We start from the raw sequence: 17,871 nt of genomic DNA, 5'->3' as shown, positions 1-17,871 counted from the left end.
CCTCAAAGATACTGAAAACCATAAATACACCCAGTCTACAATCGAAAACAATATTACAGACTGAAATGTATCTGGAGCTTTCTTGCGTGCATACTTCTCACCCTGTGGCTTCGGGCACAGTGATTAGGACCCAAGCAGTAAACATTTTGGCGCAGGTGTGGTATAATCTTATGTGCTTTTGGATCTAGATTTAAACAAAGTTTCTAAAGGGACCCACAATAAAGTGCCGGTGGAACACCTTGCAAAACCAAAAGTGGATAATGAACACCTGAACACATTTGCACCCAATTAAAGTCATTGACACAGCCAGTTATAAGAATGGCAGGTATTGAGGTTTGCGTCCCTTTTTGTCTTCAGACAAAAGGGTTTCAGATGTATTCAGTTCACAGTAGGGCAGGCTTTGTACAATAAAATGAGTTTTATGAATCATTGTTTAATTTAGATATGGCTCACTATTTGACCATCTGATAGTTTTGAATGTGTACATGGTATTCACCTGACAGCCACTTAAGCAACTGTGATTCATTTCTATTGGATTGATAAATTATTTAAAAAAAACTACAAATGACACATTTAAGAGATTGTTCACTACTATTACATGCAGCTAAAAAAAGAAAAAACAAGACTGAAGAAACTATGTAAATATACATTAATGTAAATGCAAATATAGAAGAAATAAAAGCACACCCTGAAAAAAGGAAATTCTTTACTGTGATAACCTGAATAGCCATACAGAAGTTAAATTTTACCAGTTTGAATGTATGTATATGTATAAGTGTGTGTGTGTGTGTGTGTGTGTGTGTGTGTGTGTGTGTGTGTGTGTGTGTATATATATATATATATAAAAGTAAGTAAATATCCAAATGCAGTTTGTTGTAGCCTTGACATGTGCATTCATTCTTCATAACAGGCATAACTTCAGTTGTTTGGTATGTTGACAAAAGAACCCGGGATGTCATTCTTCTATTTTCTGTCTCCTAGGAAGAATCCTGAACAGGTTCTCCAAGGACATTGGCCATTTGGACAGCCAGCTGCCCTTCACGTTTGTGGACTTCATCCAGGTAAGGCAGCACCTCCGCCACTCAAATATTATCTGTGCATTGTGAGGCCATTTCATGGTCGGCTGGGTCTGCTTTGTGGCCATGGCCCTGTAATCTTGAAACAATTACTTTGGGATTACCAGCTTGCCTGCCAGAGCGGCAGCACTGGTTTAATAAGTGTCTGCACATCAGGCGAGGGTGTGGCCGCAATTCAATATCGCAGTAAAGCACGCAGGGAAAAAGTTAATGGGAGCAATACTACCTAGCGAGGGAGAGTCGCAGAGCTTTGCTGTCATGTCCTGAGTCTTGGTTCCTCCCTCCAGCAGCTCTTTACTCTGCTCCTTGTTCGGTTGCCCTGGGGCACTCTGGCACACGTCCAGGTAACGTTACGAAATGCCATTACAATACAGAAACAATCATCTCTCACGAAAGACGGTGAAGATGAGCCAGCTCATGCACCTATTACCACAAAGGAGGGAATGTTTGCAGCACAATCAGAAGTATAGAAGCAGGCGTGGCTCCTTGGTTAGGGCAAAAGAAAAGAACAAAGCCGGGATGAAAATTAATACCTTCTTGACAATAAGCGAGTGATGTTTGTGGCAGATACAAATCTCATGGGGAACAAAAGCCATCTTAAATGGTGGAAGCACAAAAGATCATATTCACAAAAGCTTTTTGTGCGGTGTAGGCTCTCCATTTTAATAATATGCTAGGTAATAGGTAGAGAGAGACAGAAAAAAATGTTACGGAAGGCCACTTTAAAAAGTAGTTGTATCAGTTTTCTGATTTACTAAAGTTTCCATTGATTTATCCAGCCTGTATAAAGTCACCTAATACAATCCAAGTCCAGTTTTCTTCATGTAGTTTGGAGATATTGTTCCATTTTACATTTGCAGTGTAAACGTCTATAAACCTTTGATTGATAATGTGGTTTAGATTTGACATATGTTTACTTGCATCATGTTGTAGGCTACAGGTACTATTTCTTCTGTAACTTAGCAGCTGTAGATTTGTTTTTCCAAATTGCTGTGTTTACCCACTAGAGAGCATCCTTACACGAGATTGAGGAGGTCACCGGATCAAATCCTAAATTACATTGTGCACTGTAGAACAGATAAAATAATCTAGGCTAGTACTATTACTATCAATAAGAGTCGATATGTTTCAGCTAAACCAAGTTGCATTACTTTCAAAGCTAGAAGTGTTACTAATTCAACTAATTTCCACTTATTTTGAGTTTTATTAATAAGGAGATTCTCAAATTGGACTAAAATGAAGCTAAAGCAGTTGTGTATATATAATAAACTTGCTTTTAAACTAAAATCAACTTTCACAAATAATGATGTTTCTTCAGATTCTCAGTATCCCAAGACTTCAAAATTCTAAATATTTAAATTATTTTATTTTTAATTTCATGTCTACTTGTGTGTTTGTTTTTAGAAGTCATTCGTTAAGTTTATTTTGTTCATCACAATGTGCAATATTTTGGAAGAGGTTAGTCTGGATTTTTTAAAAGACACCAACACAAATTCCTATCCACTTCCAGTGGACTAACATCATTGCAAAGTTTTAAAAACAAGCTGGTAAAAGCCTATTTTGAACCACTACTTATACTCCAAAATAGTTGTAGCAAAAACAGATCTACACAAAGAAGTTTCCAGCATGAATTCATGAGGTACTTATTTGGACTTTGGCTCTTATTGTAATGTCCCCAGAATCGCCATCACTGCATGATTCATCGATGTATCACAGTTTAGACTGAACTGATACTCAGTATGTAGATACAGTAGCTGTACTGTTTGCTGACTGACGGAAAACTATACTTTACCTATGGCATACTGCTTGGCATTTGCTGCTTTAAGCCCGCTTGTCAAAACAAAGCGGTGAATAAAGCTAATTACTTCAACGTGTACTATATGTAAGACTGTGCATTGTTTATATACAATGTAGTCTTTTCCTGTAAAAGAAAATGCAGGTTTATTATGTGGGGCACAAAGGTGGCATCATTTTGACAAAGTGCTTTTGTTTGTTGCCCATTATATTTTTGTTTGCAGGTGCCTTTCATAGAACATTCTTTAATTCTTTCAGGAAGGACTATTTTTCCTCTTTTTTTAAAGTATTAGCCAGACAGAAAAGCCACTGATCCTTGCCATTGTTGTTCATTCTCTGAGGGACATTTCCCAACAGTCATTGTTTAAATGGTTGTCAAGGGGAATAAAGTGAAACTTAATAAACAATGCCGTAACTGGTTTATCTCACTCTGTGGGGAAAAGGCTTTTCTGTGGTGGGATTTGCATTTAAGTAGTAGTCTTTATGTTGGGGTTAGCACTTTGCAGTTCTGAAGAGCACCAAATATTCTTAATAAGGTGCTTCTCTCAAGTGGCAGAATGCAGTTTCTCCCAAGCCATATTTTTGTTCACTGTGATTTAGGGGGAATTAATCAACAATTTAAGACATTGAAAGACTGCATTTTTTTTTTCCTCTCTTTTATTCATATTGACAAAGAAAGAAATGTCAATTAAAACCACCTAAGATAAAGGGAATGGTTTGCTTTTGTGGAGAGTTGACCTTTAAATCCTAGGTTGCTTTTTCTTTCAGAAATTGAGCATTTTAGGATGTGAAAACAGCAGAAGCAGAATTGAAGGGTTTTGATGGACAGATGAGAGTGACGTATAAAGCCTCTTCAATTCTCTCTCTAGTGTTGCTCTTTGCTTTACCTCAAAAAATCGGTTTTGTTTAGTTTTATTCTTAAAAAAAAATCAGTGCATTGTGGAAATGGTCAACTCAAGTGAAGATGAAAATTACAGACAGACTTATAATATATCATACAATATCATAGTACAGTTTAATTGAATATAGCTGTAACATATATATATATATCTATATATATATATATATTTGATACATTTGTGCAGAACAAATGTTTCTGAACCAAGAGTGGTGATGAGGGAAGTGTGATTATTTTTATTTTTTTTTATCTGTTTTAATCTTGATTTTCTTTTTTTTGTGTGTGACTCACAAAGCTTCCTGGTCTGTCTGAAGACATGCAGGCGAAGTTGTTCAGTAGTTGAGAATGTTTTTGAGTGAATGAGGAGAAAAGGGGAAGTGGGCTGACTAAGTTGCTGAGAACGGGCGGTAGCAGTCATGTGCTTACGAGCCCCGTGTGAAAACCTTCAAAAGCCTGTGTGGTCTCGGGGCATTGTGGTCTCATAACTATTTCACATCGCTGGTCTCGGCCTTCGCGGACAGCTAGCCCCGGCCTTTCTCTCTGGTGTCTTCTTCACAGGTGCCTTGTCTGACCGGAGACTGCAGCAATATCTTCTGTTAAAACATAAATAGATCAATATAAAGTTTCCTTGGGGGGAAATTAAGCAAAGAAATGTGTGCAATCACTTTTATTTGAATAACTGTTGTCCATTATTGTTCTGTGACTTCTGTATCAGATTTGACTGATCTCACTCAGTCTGCCCTCTTCTTCTCGTGTCTTAAGCCTTAAGCGGAACTCTTTTTGTCTGTGTGCTCATGTGAGTGTGAGGCCGATTGTGAGCTTCGAAGTGAAGGCATGTGAACGTCCCTGCAGCTGCTCTATGGAGAGGGAGTAGTGATTTATAGAGGAGAGAGTGCATTTCAAAGCCTTTCTCTCCTTTTTTTTTTTTTTTTTAAGGGGGGAAAAAAATCAACAGCTTGACTGAACTCAAATAACTGACTTTTCTTACCTTTTCTTTGGACACAAAAGCTTAATCCTGAGACTACTTGAGCCACCAATGTAGACAGTGACTGAGACCACCTCGGAATGTGTCAGACCCTCCTCACCACACACAAAACACATTGACTGCAGCTTTATGAAGTGAAAATGCCGAAGAAAGGGAAAATGTGAAGGAGGTGTCCACAGTCATTTCTCTGAAAGAATAGTTGCTGCATCTGGGTATTTTAGAACAAGAAAGCCTTAAGGCAGAGATAATAGCGTGGGTCACTTGCATTCTTGCCTGCTAAAAAGTGGAACTGCCTTTCCTCATTTCAGTACCACTGACCCTTGCATTGTATTGTACTGCTCTGTCAGGAAAAGTGTGTAGAAAAAAAACTCGGGGCGATTATGTTCTTCAGCATCTTTGTTTTGCTTTTTTTGTTACTTTCAGCAGGCTTTCTTCCATCACAAACCCTGCGCAAAGTCACTAAATTGAGGGGAAAAGGAATAGTCTGCCGATACTCGTCTCGGAGGATGTTTAATTGTCAAAGATCTGTTTATGTTGGATTGTGGAACAACAGTTTGTTATCGGCAAATATTGCAATTTTCTTCAATTTTCTAATTTTATTTGGACATCAAAGTCCAGATAGTATCGCTTACAAAATAAAGCAATTAGGTAGCTGAGATCTGAATGGTGTACGGGCACAGTGTGTGCTCTATTTGGCTAAACCACCGATTCGCATGCCTACTGTAGCTTTCTATTCTTGCTAGAAAGCAATTAGAGGTAATGCTTTATTTAAACTGTTTATATACAAAAGCTTTTTTTCACTTTCATGTGCAGCAGGCTTTAGATTTGGGAGTTTTTTCTTCAGATTTTTTTGTAGGTGGGGGCGTGCGGGTTTGTTGAGGCTTGGTGATTTGTTTATTTGTAATCAACCTGATCTCTATGTAGTGTGGGTGGGTCAAGGTTTTCTATGATTCTGACTTGATAACTGGCAGACCAGGCAAATTGATCACATCAAACAAGAGCATGGCGACAGCAACCCTCTGGGGACCGAGGAAGGCTTGGTTTAAATATAATTAATCCTGCTTGGCTCATTTGCCTCAGATGACCTATATTGTCAAAACCTGGAATCTTATTAGAACTTTTGGTAGTTGTAAACATATGAAGCATGTAAAGGAATGTCATCAAAATATATGTGCAAATTGGCGACGCTCGGTTTAGCAACATGGCTGTACCCATGGAAAGTATTGACCGTATATAGATTTTCTAAATTACAGTATTGCTGTAAAAAAGAAAAAGTGAGAAACCTTAAACGGTTGTGTATATTTGACACATAAATACTTCCTACTGTATGTTCATGTTTTTGGAGAAGATCTATTTCATATTTAACCTTAACTGATCTGCAAGTGCGTAGACTGCTTTGCTCAAAGCTGGGTCACCATCACCAGTGCAATGGACTTGTATGCGCTCAAGAATTGGTAGGAATGATGTACCTATAGCAGGCTCATCACATAAGGATCACTGTTACACCAACTCTAGAGACGCATAGTGGCAGAGATGGAAGTGGGTGTTTTTATTTGACTGATGCTCTATCTGTCATTTTGAATAAAAAGACAAAGCCCTGACTAGACTGTTATACAGTGAAGTGCACACTGGCTCATTGGGACATATATTTTTACACTTTAAGGTAATTTGTGTTTCCTTCACATGAACCACCCACAGATCTCCTAGCTCCATATTTTTCTTTATCCTTATCCATATAATCGTATGTGTTGCTATCTTTCAGGTGCCGTACTGAAGAGTTTTGATTCTGTAATTCTATTTATTTAAAGTGTTAGTATTTTAGTTAATTGTATTAATAACCTTACTTATAAGGCTTTGTTGTAAGTGTGATTTATTTACCAAATTCTTGATTTTGTTCAGTGTGTGTGTGTGTGTGTGTGTGTGTGTGTGTATATGTATATATATATATATACACTCACCTAAAGGATTATTAGGAACACCCGTTCAATTTCTCATTAATGCAATTATCTAACCAACCAATCACATGGCAGTTGCTTCAATGCATTTAGGGGTGTGGTCCTGGTCAAGACAATCTCCTGAACTCCAAACTGAATGTCTGAATGGGAAAGAAAGGTGATTTAAGCAATTTTGAGCGTGGCATGGTTGTTGGTGCCAGACGGGCCGGTCTGAGTATTTCACAATCTGCTCAGTTACTGGGATTTTCACGCACAACCATTTCTAGGGTTTACAAAGAATGGTGTGAAAAGGGAAAAACATCCAGTATGCGGCAGTCCTGTGGGCGAAAATGCCTTGTTGATGCTAGAGGTCGGAGGAGAATGGGCCGACTGATTCAAGCTGATAGAAGAGCAACTTTGACTGAAATAACCACTCGTTACAACCGAGGTATGCAGCAAAGCATTTGTGAAGCCACAACACGTACAACCTTGAGGCGGATGGGCTACAACAGCAGAAGACCCCACCAGGTACCACTCATCTCCACTACAAATAGGAAAAAGAGGCTACAATTTGCACAAGCTCACCAAAATTGGACAGTTGAAGACTGGAAAAATGTTGCCTGGTCTGATGAGTCTCGATTTCTGTTGAGACATTCAGATGGTAGAGTCAGAATTTGGCGTAAACAGAATGAGAACATGGATCCATCATGCCTTGTCACCACTGTGCAGGCTGGTGGTGGTGGTGTAATGGTGTGGGGGGAAGTTTTCTTGGCACACTTTAGGCCCCTTAGTGCCAATTGGGCATCGTTTAAATGCCACGGCCTACCTGAGCATTGTTTCTGACCATGTCCATCCCTTTATGACCACCATGTACCCATCCTCTGATGGCTACTTCCAGCAGGATAATGCACCATGTCACAAAGGTCGAATCATTTCAAATTGGTTTCTTGAACATGACAATGAGTTCACTGTAGTAAACTGGCCCCACAGTCACCAGATCTCAACCCAATAGAGCATCTTTGGGATGTGGTGGAACGGGAGCTTCGTGCCCTGGATGTGCATCCCACAAATCTCCATCAACTGCAAGATGCTATCCTATCAATATGGGCCAACATTTCTAAAGAATGCTTTCAGCACCTTGTTGAATCAATGCCACGTAGAATTAAGGCAGTTCTGAACGCGAAAGGGGGTCAAACACAGTATTAGTATGGTGTTCCTAATAATCCTTTAGGTGAGTGTGTGTGTGTGTGTGTGTGTGTGTGTGTGTGTGTGTATATATATAATGTATATGTATATGTGTATGTATGTATCTACATTTGATATCAAATACTGTTAATGTGATGTAGTATCCTGCATTAGTTAGTATGTTTTTGTTTTGATGTTTAAGTTCAGTTAGACTTTTGCTTCTCTCACATTTGAGCCCTCAGTGTGCAGTTTAGGAACCTGCCTGCCTTCTATAAACAAACTAATAATTTTGTGCACTCTGAAAATCCTGTACCTTTGGATCAGTTGTGCTGTGTAATTTCCACTTGATGGTCGGTGGTGTGTGCTACACAGCAGCAGTTGTGTAACTGGTAATACCCGCTTATCTGTACTGTAAATGAAATTGAGTTGGTTTTCATTTGAAATGATATTGAAAGTGATCATGCTTAAACATGTGGTTAAAGACTTGATAAAATCAGTAATTAAGGTGCTAAATTAAATTTTATTTCTGAAGCCTGCACTGAAACCAGTGAGAGTTACATGGCTGATACATCTGATTCTTTATTACCTTACAAGGGGATTGGGTGGCAGAGTTGAGTTGTCTTTGATCTCAAGGTCTTGAGTTTGTGTTATATCTGTAATTCAGTGAATATGGAATGTATTTTATTATATCTATGAAGTTAAAGCTAGGTACGTGATGGACAGGGTGGGTACTAGTGTGGTACCAAGTGTTTTGACATCTGTCACCTTTGTTTTTTTTAGTGATAAGAATTGCTGTTTAAAATAAAACAATATTATTGCCATATGGGTTCAATAAGAGATTCTAACATCTACTTGTTGAGTCTTCAGTGCTGAAACATTGTGTACAGTGCAGCCTTTCTTGGTTGTTAGAAAGCGGTCTCTGCTATTACAAAACCATCACCATGGCTGCGTCCTGGCTGTATACAAATTAGATTGTTCTTCCCTGATTTCAATATTAGTTGTTTACCAATCAACTGTTATTGACATTTCTCTCATTAGAGAATATGCAGACAATGATGGAAAGACCTGAAAAGGTTCCCGCACATAGTCGGTGGTCAGTGGTTAGTGAAAAGCAATTTCTTCACTTTGAGCTAGGGTATACATTCTAGTGGTCGAGGGATAGATGGGTCATCGTGTTCATTTTTGCTGTGAATGGTTAAAGCATGGCGCTCTGTCAGTTAAGTTTGGGGATCACATTCTGCATTGGCACTGGTTAGGCTGTGTCAGGTGCCCATTAACAAGAGTGACGAGGCATTTTGTTATGCAGTTGGAGTACTTGTGGTTTTCTAATGTTGTAATAAATCTCTATCTGTCACAGCATGTCAAACAGTGATTGCTGGTCAGAGTGATGATGGCCAATACCTGCGGGCCTTGTACTGGGAGAATATAAGTGGCCTTGGGGAAAGCTATAACCTGAAGAAAAGGCTTACAGTGGCTTGATGCAATCCAGTCGAGAAAAGAAGGAAACACTTGGCCACTACAGTGTGTGTGACACATCGTCCACTTAAAACGTTGACCTAATAACTACACTCTCTGTCCATGCTTTTGTGGCTATTACCTACCCATCTTTGTTGATAATACTGAAGTAGAGTTTTTGGATAATAAATGATTAGCCTTCTACTATGTAACTGGAAAAGGTCATCTGACATTTTGGTGGATAATAGATTCCTTGTACAATGTATTTATGTGTACCCTTAACTACATTAAATACAGACATATCATCCTTTCAGTTTTTTGCAGGTATCTTCAAACGTCATGAACCTATGTACTTTTTCCACCTCATTTCTTTCTTTAGTGTAATAAGTAGGAATTAGGAAAAGTGTGAGTTGCAATGTTAATGTTGACATTGATTTGATTTGAAAGATACACAGTCTAATCAGTTGATATTTATAAGATAATTATAAGGTTCTGAATATTCACTTCCGATTATGAAACTTATTTTGAGAAGAAGGGACTGGCAGGTTCAGGTTTATCTGACTTTGCATCTCAGTTTTGTGAGCCTTGTTGTTAAAGTGTTTGTCATAGACCCACCTAATATGTAATTGATGCAATTTTCTTTGTGTTTTTCCTGACAGACGTTCCTGCAGATTGTGGGCGTGGTGGCCGTGGCTGTGGGGGTGATCCCATGGGTTATAATTCCGGTGGCTCCGCTGTTGATCGTCTTCATATTTCTGCGGCGATATTTCCTGCAGACCTCCAGGGATATTAAGCGCCTGGAATCGACCAGTAGGTTTTAACATCAGAATGGATATGCTCAATAATAATCAAGAGAAAAGAACCCAGAAATGCAAACGGTTCATTGTCAAATGCAGTGATCCCAAACACAAAGCGAAGCAAGTGTATGTGTGCCCCACGGTTTTGTCCATAGACGTGCACAGCGCTGATTCATAAAGCTTTGCAAGTTCATGAAGAGTAAATGGATCAGAAACAAAGCCGTAAATGCCACTAGGCAGAGAAGGGGCAAGTGGAGCCACCTTCCTGGGAGTTCAGGCCAGCCGCCCATTGGAACCAGGAAACAATGCAAAAAGGCCAATGGAATAAAAACAATAGTGTCAATCGGTTCCTCTCTCTCTGAAACCCAGCCCTTTCTCTTCCTGATAATACATTTCATACGATTAAGAAGTATAAACAGGAATACAATTGGCCAAGGTATTATTTTCTCCACGTAGTGCTATTGTTTTGGATAAAGAGCACAAATGTTGCAAGATATTATCAAGCTGTCATTTATAACTTAGACATTTACCACGGCCTCCCAGCAAGCCCTACCTATTTCATTCAAGACACAGTTTGGTTATAATGTAAAGGAAAAATTATTAAATACGAACAATTATTTTTGATTACTTATGAATGATTACATCAAGTGGATTTTTCCAAATGTTCACATCATATAAAATACTCTCAGTACAGTATTAGATACAAGTGTTAAGCTCAAGGAAATATTAATAGTATTTTGAAGAGCAGATGAGGATGTGATTACTTTGTAACAGTTATACTAAAGTATAACACTCACGTCAACTCAATCCAGATATTTTCTGTAATTCATGTATTTATTTAATTTTAAATCTTTAAGATTATAAAAGCTGTGGATCAACCTTATTATTTACTGATATCTTGTTCAAGCAAAACAGGGGCAAAACTTCTTTCTGGGGAATAATTTGACCTTGTAGGACTCAAAGACATCCTGTTTTTGGTTGTATTGTTTCTAAAAGGTGTTACTAGAGCCACACAACTATTCAACCATTTAGTGACTTATAAACCCAGCATTGTGAAGTTAATTCCATATACAGTATGTGACAGGAAGGAGTTTACTCAGTTTTGTATATTTTACTTCTAATCTCTAAGACTTCACATGCTTTTTATCTAAACAGCTAAAAGCAAACTGTGCCATCCAATAAACTCACTGCAGAAACAGGTGTACCAATATACCTTTTAGCTTCACTGGAAAAAAAAATGTTGAAACAGCTGTTTGCATAGAAAAGTCTTGATTTTTTTGTCTACATTTTCTTTGTGCCCATTTTAGATAATTTTACAATTATGAATATATTTTCGTAAGGACAGGCATTCAAGAACTGATTGTGGGGGGCTTTGGAAAACAATGTATAGATGTGTGACTATTCAGTGAATGTTTTTCTTTTTTGTGTGCTGTAGCTCGGAGTCCCGTCTTTTCCCTTCTGTCCTCCTCTCTTCAAGGACTATGGACCATTCGTGCCTTTAAAGCAGAAAATCGATTTCAGAAAATATTTGATGACCATCAGGATCTCCATTCAGGTTAGCATATAAAAAAAACTGCCCCATTTTAAAAAGCATCTAAAACCTTAGCTTCAGCTAAATAATACTGGGCAATAAATGAGGATACCTGAGTATCTAGAACATAGACCTCCTCAGCGGTCAGCTTGTATTATTCTGACTTGAAATTTGAAACCATATACACAAGCCTATATACACACAACACAAAAAGCAATTTCTAAGTAAACAGAGGAATACAATCCAAAGTTAATATATGGTGGCTCAACCAGTAAAAACCTCCACACAAACACACACCTAAATCCTGCACATTGATGGTTCAAACCACTGGCTATTTCTTAGTGACTGGGATTCCCCATTTGGGATCCCAATGTGCCAGATCCCTGCAAGCCATAGCGATCTCTGAATAAATGAATGCATAAATTAACCTTGAATTGGAAAACTATTTCAGCTCATTAACTATTTGTGTAAAACTGTGGATGGAGTGTTAATATTATAACTACAGATAAAGGCATTCATATCTTTGTATGTCGTAAATAACTGAATGTTATTATTAACTACCAGCCACCAATAATATTCTTATTAGTCAATTGCAAATCTTAGATTTTGTGAAAGTTATGAAAGCAGTTAGTCTGACCACCACAGCCACAGATGTTCCTGATTTTCATCTGGACTTCATTTTTCTTGCAGAGGCCTGGTTTCTATTCCTGACCACATCCCGGTGGTTTGCTGTGCGACTGGATGGCATTTGTGCAGTTTTTGTTACAATTATTGCCTTTGGATCAATTCTTCTTAAAGACAGTAAGAGTCACATGTCTATACCTATATACATTACAGCTTAAGCATATATGAAGAGTGAAGAAACTGACAAAGCAGTGTATTTTTCTTTGTCCTTAAACCATGAAGATACTGTCATTATAAGTCTAAGGACTCTAAGAATAGGGTTTTTATTTTTTGGAAAACATGGTTTGAAGAAAACATCATATTTATGGGCAATGCCTTTGTGGCACATGACCGTGGTAAGATTATACACAATATATGCACTGATTGAGCAGCAAGTATTGGTCAAATATGTTAAGCACTTTTTATTATTGGCAAATAGTTCTAAAGTTCTTATATTAGCGATTCTGATATAACAAATACCATTGTGGACATATTTTGTTTATTTTTTTCTGAATTAATGTGCATGTTTTTTCTGCATTCTTCAGGCATGCAGGCTGGGGAAGTTGGACTAGCCCTGTCCTATGCCGTCACTCTGATGGGGATGTTTCAGTGGGGCGTCCGTCAAAGTGCTGAAGTTGAAAACCTGGTAAGATGAAAAGATAATCAAATGAAGTACGGTTGTATTTAAATTATGCAGTCGTATGTTATTTGCTTTCTTAGTATTTTTTTTTTTTAATTAAGTCCTTCTCGTTTAGCTATATATTAAGTCTAAATTAATGTCCACCTCTCAGCCTGTTCTTATAGATCAGTAATGTTATTGACAAGTGCTGCAGTTTGTTGGTCTGCCTCTTACATGTAGAAATATCACCCCTTGAAGGATACTAGTGTTTTTTATTACTTGATTTAGAGCGCTGGCCTAATGTTTCCAAAATGTGGAGTAATTTCTTGTGACTCACCGAAGGTTACTATAAACTGGGGACCTTTATTAAATTCCGTTTGTGGAATCTTATAAACCAATGTGTGTCTAATGTAATGCACCAAGGACGACCTCTTATTGATTTCTGCACTCGAACAGCAAGGAGTAAAGTCAGTCTTCTGGAGAATTCCTGCATCTACATTATAGTTACCATCTCTGAGACTTAAAAGGGGCAATTAACAGTCTCAAATCCCCAAACTAGGGGAATAAGGTGCTATAGTGTTCCTCTTTATTCTCACTGTTATTTGTTTTTAGAGTAAGATGCTATTGTTAGTTAAGAAATGTGGGCTGCTTTGTCCAAGATACGAATGGTTGTTTAGCAGAATTGTCTTGAGCTTGTGGGCATGAACGTAGCAATTACAGTAACCATTTTGCTAATCCTCAGATGACGTCGGTGGAGAGAGTCTTGGAATACACTGATCTAGACAGTGAAGCTCCATGGGTAACACAGAAACGGCCACCTCAAGAATGGCCAACCCATGGCCAGGTCACCTTTGAGGGAGTCAATTTTGCCTACAGCACCAATGGACCTGTTGTTCTCAAGAATATGAGAGCTGTTTTTAGAGCGAAAGAAAAGGTTAGTATCCAATTTCCCAATTGTTATACATTTCGATATTTAAAATATGGTCTTTTTGGCAGTAAGATGTGATTTATAATCCAGTGAAAAAGGGATTTAATAGACAAGTGTTATGATCTTCACTAGATATAAGGGTTCCTACATGCTCAATAACATGCAGATCCATATATAGTCTTTGATATTGGCATATTTGTACATCACGTGTAAAACAGAAGTCAATCTCTTTATTCTGTGTGATTTTAAACTGTTTTGTACTCCTCTCTAAAATGCTTTTATAAACCACACATCATGAGCCTGTTATGCCCAAAAATAATAAAAAAGAACCAACAAAAGCACATCTATTTTGGGAAATGAATCCAGTACCAATAATACAAATATATTTAAAAACAAGTGTAGGTTAGTAGGGAAGCAAACATGGTATCGGTACATCTTAATCTTTTAAATCACGCAAATGGAAGACAGTCTTTAAACGCCTCATATAAGGAAATTAATAATGTATACAGTATACATTTAGAATGAGCAGCGGTATCATAAGCAAATTGGATACACTCTGGAAGCTTTTGTTAAGGCTGAGTGTTTATTTCTGTGTTTTAGTTATTCAAAGAAAAAAAAAAGAAAACCGCACAATTTTATTAAAAAAAAAGAAAAGAAAAACTACACATAGCAAATAGGGTATGTTTCTACTTCATTATGAAAGCACCTTTCTAATAATACGATTTATCCTGTGAGGATACACAATATGCAACTAGAATAAATGTGATTAATTAAGACTGTTCAAGTGCATCCATTTGGTCCGATTTGAATATTTGGTTAACTAGCAGATATGTTCACAATTACAAAAAGGATCTGGGATGATGCAAAACTGAGAAACCTCCTCTGTATAATGCATGCTGTGTATTTAGCATGGCCACGGTCCACTGGTGCTAGTGATTTCACAATGGATGGTCTGATAAATGAAAAGACCTGCGGTGGCCTGGAAGACTTGCATAGCCTATGGGAAGATACCTAATTTGAAGCAATAAGCTTGGAGGTATTGTCTGTCTTGACAGGTCTTCGCCGGCACTTTAAGTGGAACAAGCACCTGCCACTCAGCTGTCTTTCTGACTGAGTAAAATACACATACCTATGAACAAGTAAAAACATTTGGACAATGCCATCGACCATCCCTGGCTGCCAGTAAGAGATTATAAGGGTTGGCCTGTGTGTTGCTGTCACAATACCCCTCTAATTAATCTGTCAGTAAGCGTATTATCACTTATTATAAAATATTGTGTAGAATTCACTATTGCACTGTCAGAGAAATTATATTAAAATATACTTAATAATATAGGAGTGCTTTGTTATATAGACCACATAGTACAAGAGGTGCGCACAGTGGCTATTTCTACATTATGATTCAGAATGTTTTGAATCTTTTGATTATAGGTTTTTATGCCCAATGGATTCTGGGTTCTAAGTCCCAGTTGTGAACTCATATTCTGTTTTGTCTTTAGTGATGTATGCTTTCACCGTTGTAAGTGTCCAGCTCATTTGGCATGTGGTCACCGATAATGCAGTGGTTTGGCTTTTGAAAACCACGTCCCCACTGGCGACAAACAACCTTCTCCACAGTAAAATTGCATTTGTCCCTTACGTATTCATCCCTGAGCAGTGTTTCAATCTGTGTGAGGGATGATCATAATAAAGCAGTGAAACCTCTTTTCTATCTGTAAGATAGTTTGATAGTTAAGAAGTTTCTTCCTCAGAATATATTTTATAATGGTTGTATTTTGTGCGATTTATTTAGAACTGTTACTTTTGTATTATGTATTACATAATACGTTGACCTTTGTAATAATATTGAAGGGTGTCATTACAAATTCTTCTTTTACTTAACTTTAAGTATTTTTTAAATAATTGGATCTGCGTCTCGTAGTTGTAAAATAAATCTGAGCTGTCTTTAAAGGTGTTGAAAACAGATTGAAAATAAATAAAATACAACAGTTGTTGTGTAAACAAGTTATCCCAGGAACTGAGATTTTATGAGTAACTTTGCGTGGGAAGGTTTGGAATTTTGGAAACTAGAATTGTCCATTAATCCATATGGATGGTGTGGTAATAAAGGAAGAAAGAAATCCTGAAATGGTTCTTAATATTCCCAAAAATGCTTGAATACCTAAGACCAATTTTAATGTATAATGCAGAAGAGAAGTCTATATAACATCCATACTGAAATTGAACCTCACAGAACATTAAATCTCCCCATCCGGTGTGTAACGTCACTGATAATGGCTGTTTACATTCATTATGTAATTGAGATATCAGAAGGAATAAACAATAACAAAATGGAAATGGCAGAGATATAATCAACATGACTGTAGGACGTCCGCATGGTTAACCTTGCCCTTGGTAGAAGAGGGAAGATGGAATTTGAAGTGGCAATGAGAGATGCTCAATTCTCATTCAGTCAATTACTCTATTAAAATCTGAATGTAAAATATATCCTTTCAGGTCAATATGTGTATAATATATACAAAATCAACATTTGTGTATTAATTTTGCTTTAAAAACTTAGACAATACTATTGACTGTAAAACTGGACCTATGTATTTAATTCAAAGTCCGGATGTATTAGGGTATGATGAGACTTGTTAATGGATAGTAATAGCAAAACATTTGACAGATTATGCAATATAATCTATTTCTCTTTTTCAATGTATTTTTAAGGTTGGTATTGTAGGAAGAACTGGCGCTGGGAAAAGTTCCCTAATCTCTGCCCTCTTCCGGCTGACTGAACCCGAAGGAAACATCTTCATTGATGGCGTTTTGACGTCTGAAATTGGGCTGCATGATTTACGTCAGAAGATGTCCATAATTCCTCAGGTACGACCATGCTATAACAAACATTTCTAAAATATGTATAATAGATGCTATTACATAGATCTTTCAACTTTTTTATTAGTATTTTCTGGGTTTGGCTTTGAGAATGACATGACAGATGGGATGAGCCGAGACACAGAATTTGTTTTATTATTAATTGCCTGCCTTGTATGTTCCTATCTCTTGGTTGTTTAACAAACAATACAGCGCTATAGCCAGGAGGATGACAGAATCCTGTCGTAAATTATAGTTGATGTTTGGGGTATGATACCTGATATACAGTATAGTTAAACTACAATCAATCACTTGTATAATGGTAAGACAATTAACAACGTATAGCAGTAAAACGAGCAATAGACACGCATAATGCTAGCAAAAGGGACTTACCTGAGAGAAAGAGGAATGTGCAGTAAAACGAGTTGGGTACAGTGTTTCTAACAAAGCAACATCGCTGGACTGAAGCCCAGATCAATCCTGCCTTTGTTTCTAGACACAGAGCACTTCATCAAGACACAGTGTAACAGTCACTCCAGCTGGTGACCTTTGAATCTGTGAGAAGAACTTTACCTGTACTTTTTTTTTTTTTAAGTTTGGGTTTTTAACTTTTAACGACAAGTTCATTTCTGAGTTACGGATTTGAAAAGTTAGACAAACGTCTTAAGACGGTTTAAGTTTGTTTCCGCCTTTTGAAACCGAGATACTGTATTAAGAAAATACCACCCTGAGGGGTTATTATTGGAAAGTGTAGTGGATAGACTCCCACACCGCACCCTGTGTGAAAGAGCTGCAGTATGTGACAGGAGATAATTCCCGTACATCGTAAACATTTAAAAGCTGCTTAAGATTTTTTTTTTTCCATATAGATTGTCGAGTTGAAATTGTGAGCATTTCAGAAGACTTGAGGGATTTGAAAACAAGTTCATTAAGGTCTTTGTCATGGCCTTGATGGGTTTCTGGTATCAGCAGTTTTCCAGATAAAGTTTCTCTACTAAAGAAAGAAGTTCTTGTTTTCAACTACCTCAGTGATTCAGAAAGCTTGTACACTCAGTGTTTTTTGTACGTACACTAAGCCAGGTCATCGGCGAGTTCACTGCTATCAGGGATAGTACTTAATTGATGAGGGTAGAGCCATTTACTATAA

At 37.5% G+C, this 17,871-nt stretch overlaps 1 protein-coding gene across 1 annotated transcript in view; it reads left to right on the top strand.

Moving 5' to 3' along the window:
- Window positions 1-17,871, top strand: part of abcc4 (ATP binding cassette subfamily C member 4 (PEL blood group)) — a 69,499-nt gene that overhangs the window by 39,365 nt on the left and 12,263 nt on the right. The window contains exons 20-26 of the mRNA XM_066706702.1: window positions 982-1,061; window positions 9,987-10,137; window positions 11,560-11,679; window positions 12,346-12,456; window positions 12,864-12,964; window positions 13,680-13,871; window positions 16,578-16,733. Coding sequence (XP_066562799.1) covers window positions 982-1,061; window positions 9,987-10,137; window positions 11,560-11,679; window positions 12,346-12,456; window positions 12,864-12,964; window positions 13,680-13,871; window positions 16,578-16,733 — 911 coding nt within the window. The remainder of the gene's footprint in view (window positions 1-981; window positions 1,062-9,986; window positions 10,138-11,559; window positions 11,680-12,345; window positions 12,457-12,863; window positions 12,965-13,679; window positions 13,872-16,577; window positions 16,734-17,871) is intronic.

The sequence above is a fragment of the Amia ocellicauda genome, chromosome 6 (assembly GCF_036373705.1).
Source record: "Amia ocellicauda isolate fAmiCal2 chromosome 6, fAmiCal2.hap1, whole genome shotgun sequence".
Lineage (NCBI taxonomy): Eukaryota > Metazoa > Chordata > Actinopteri > Amiiformes > Amiidae > Amia > Amia ocellicauda.
Note: the sequence above shows the minus strand (reverse complement) of the source record. Positions and strands in the feature narration are given on the sequence as shown.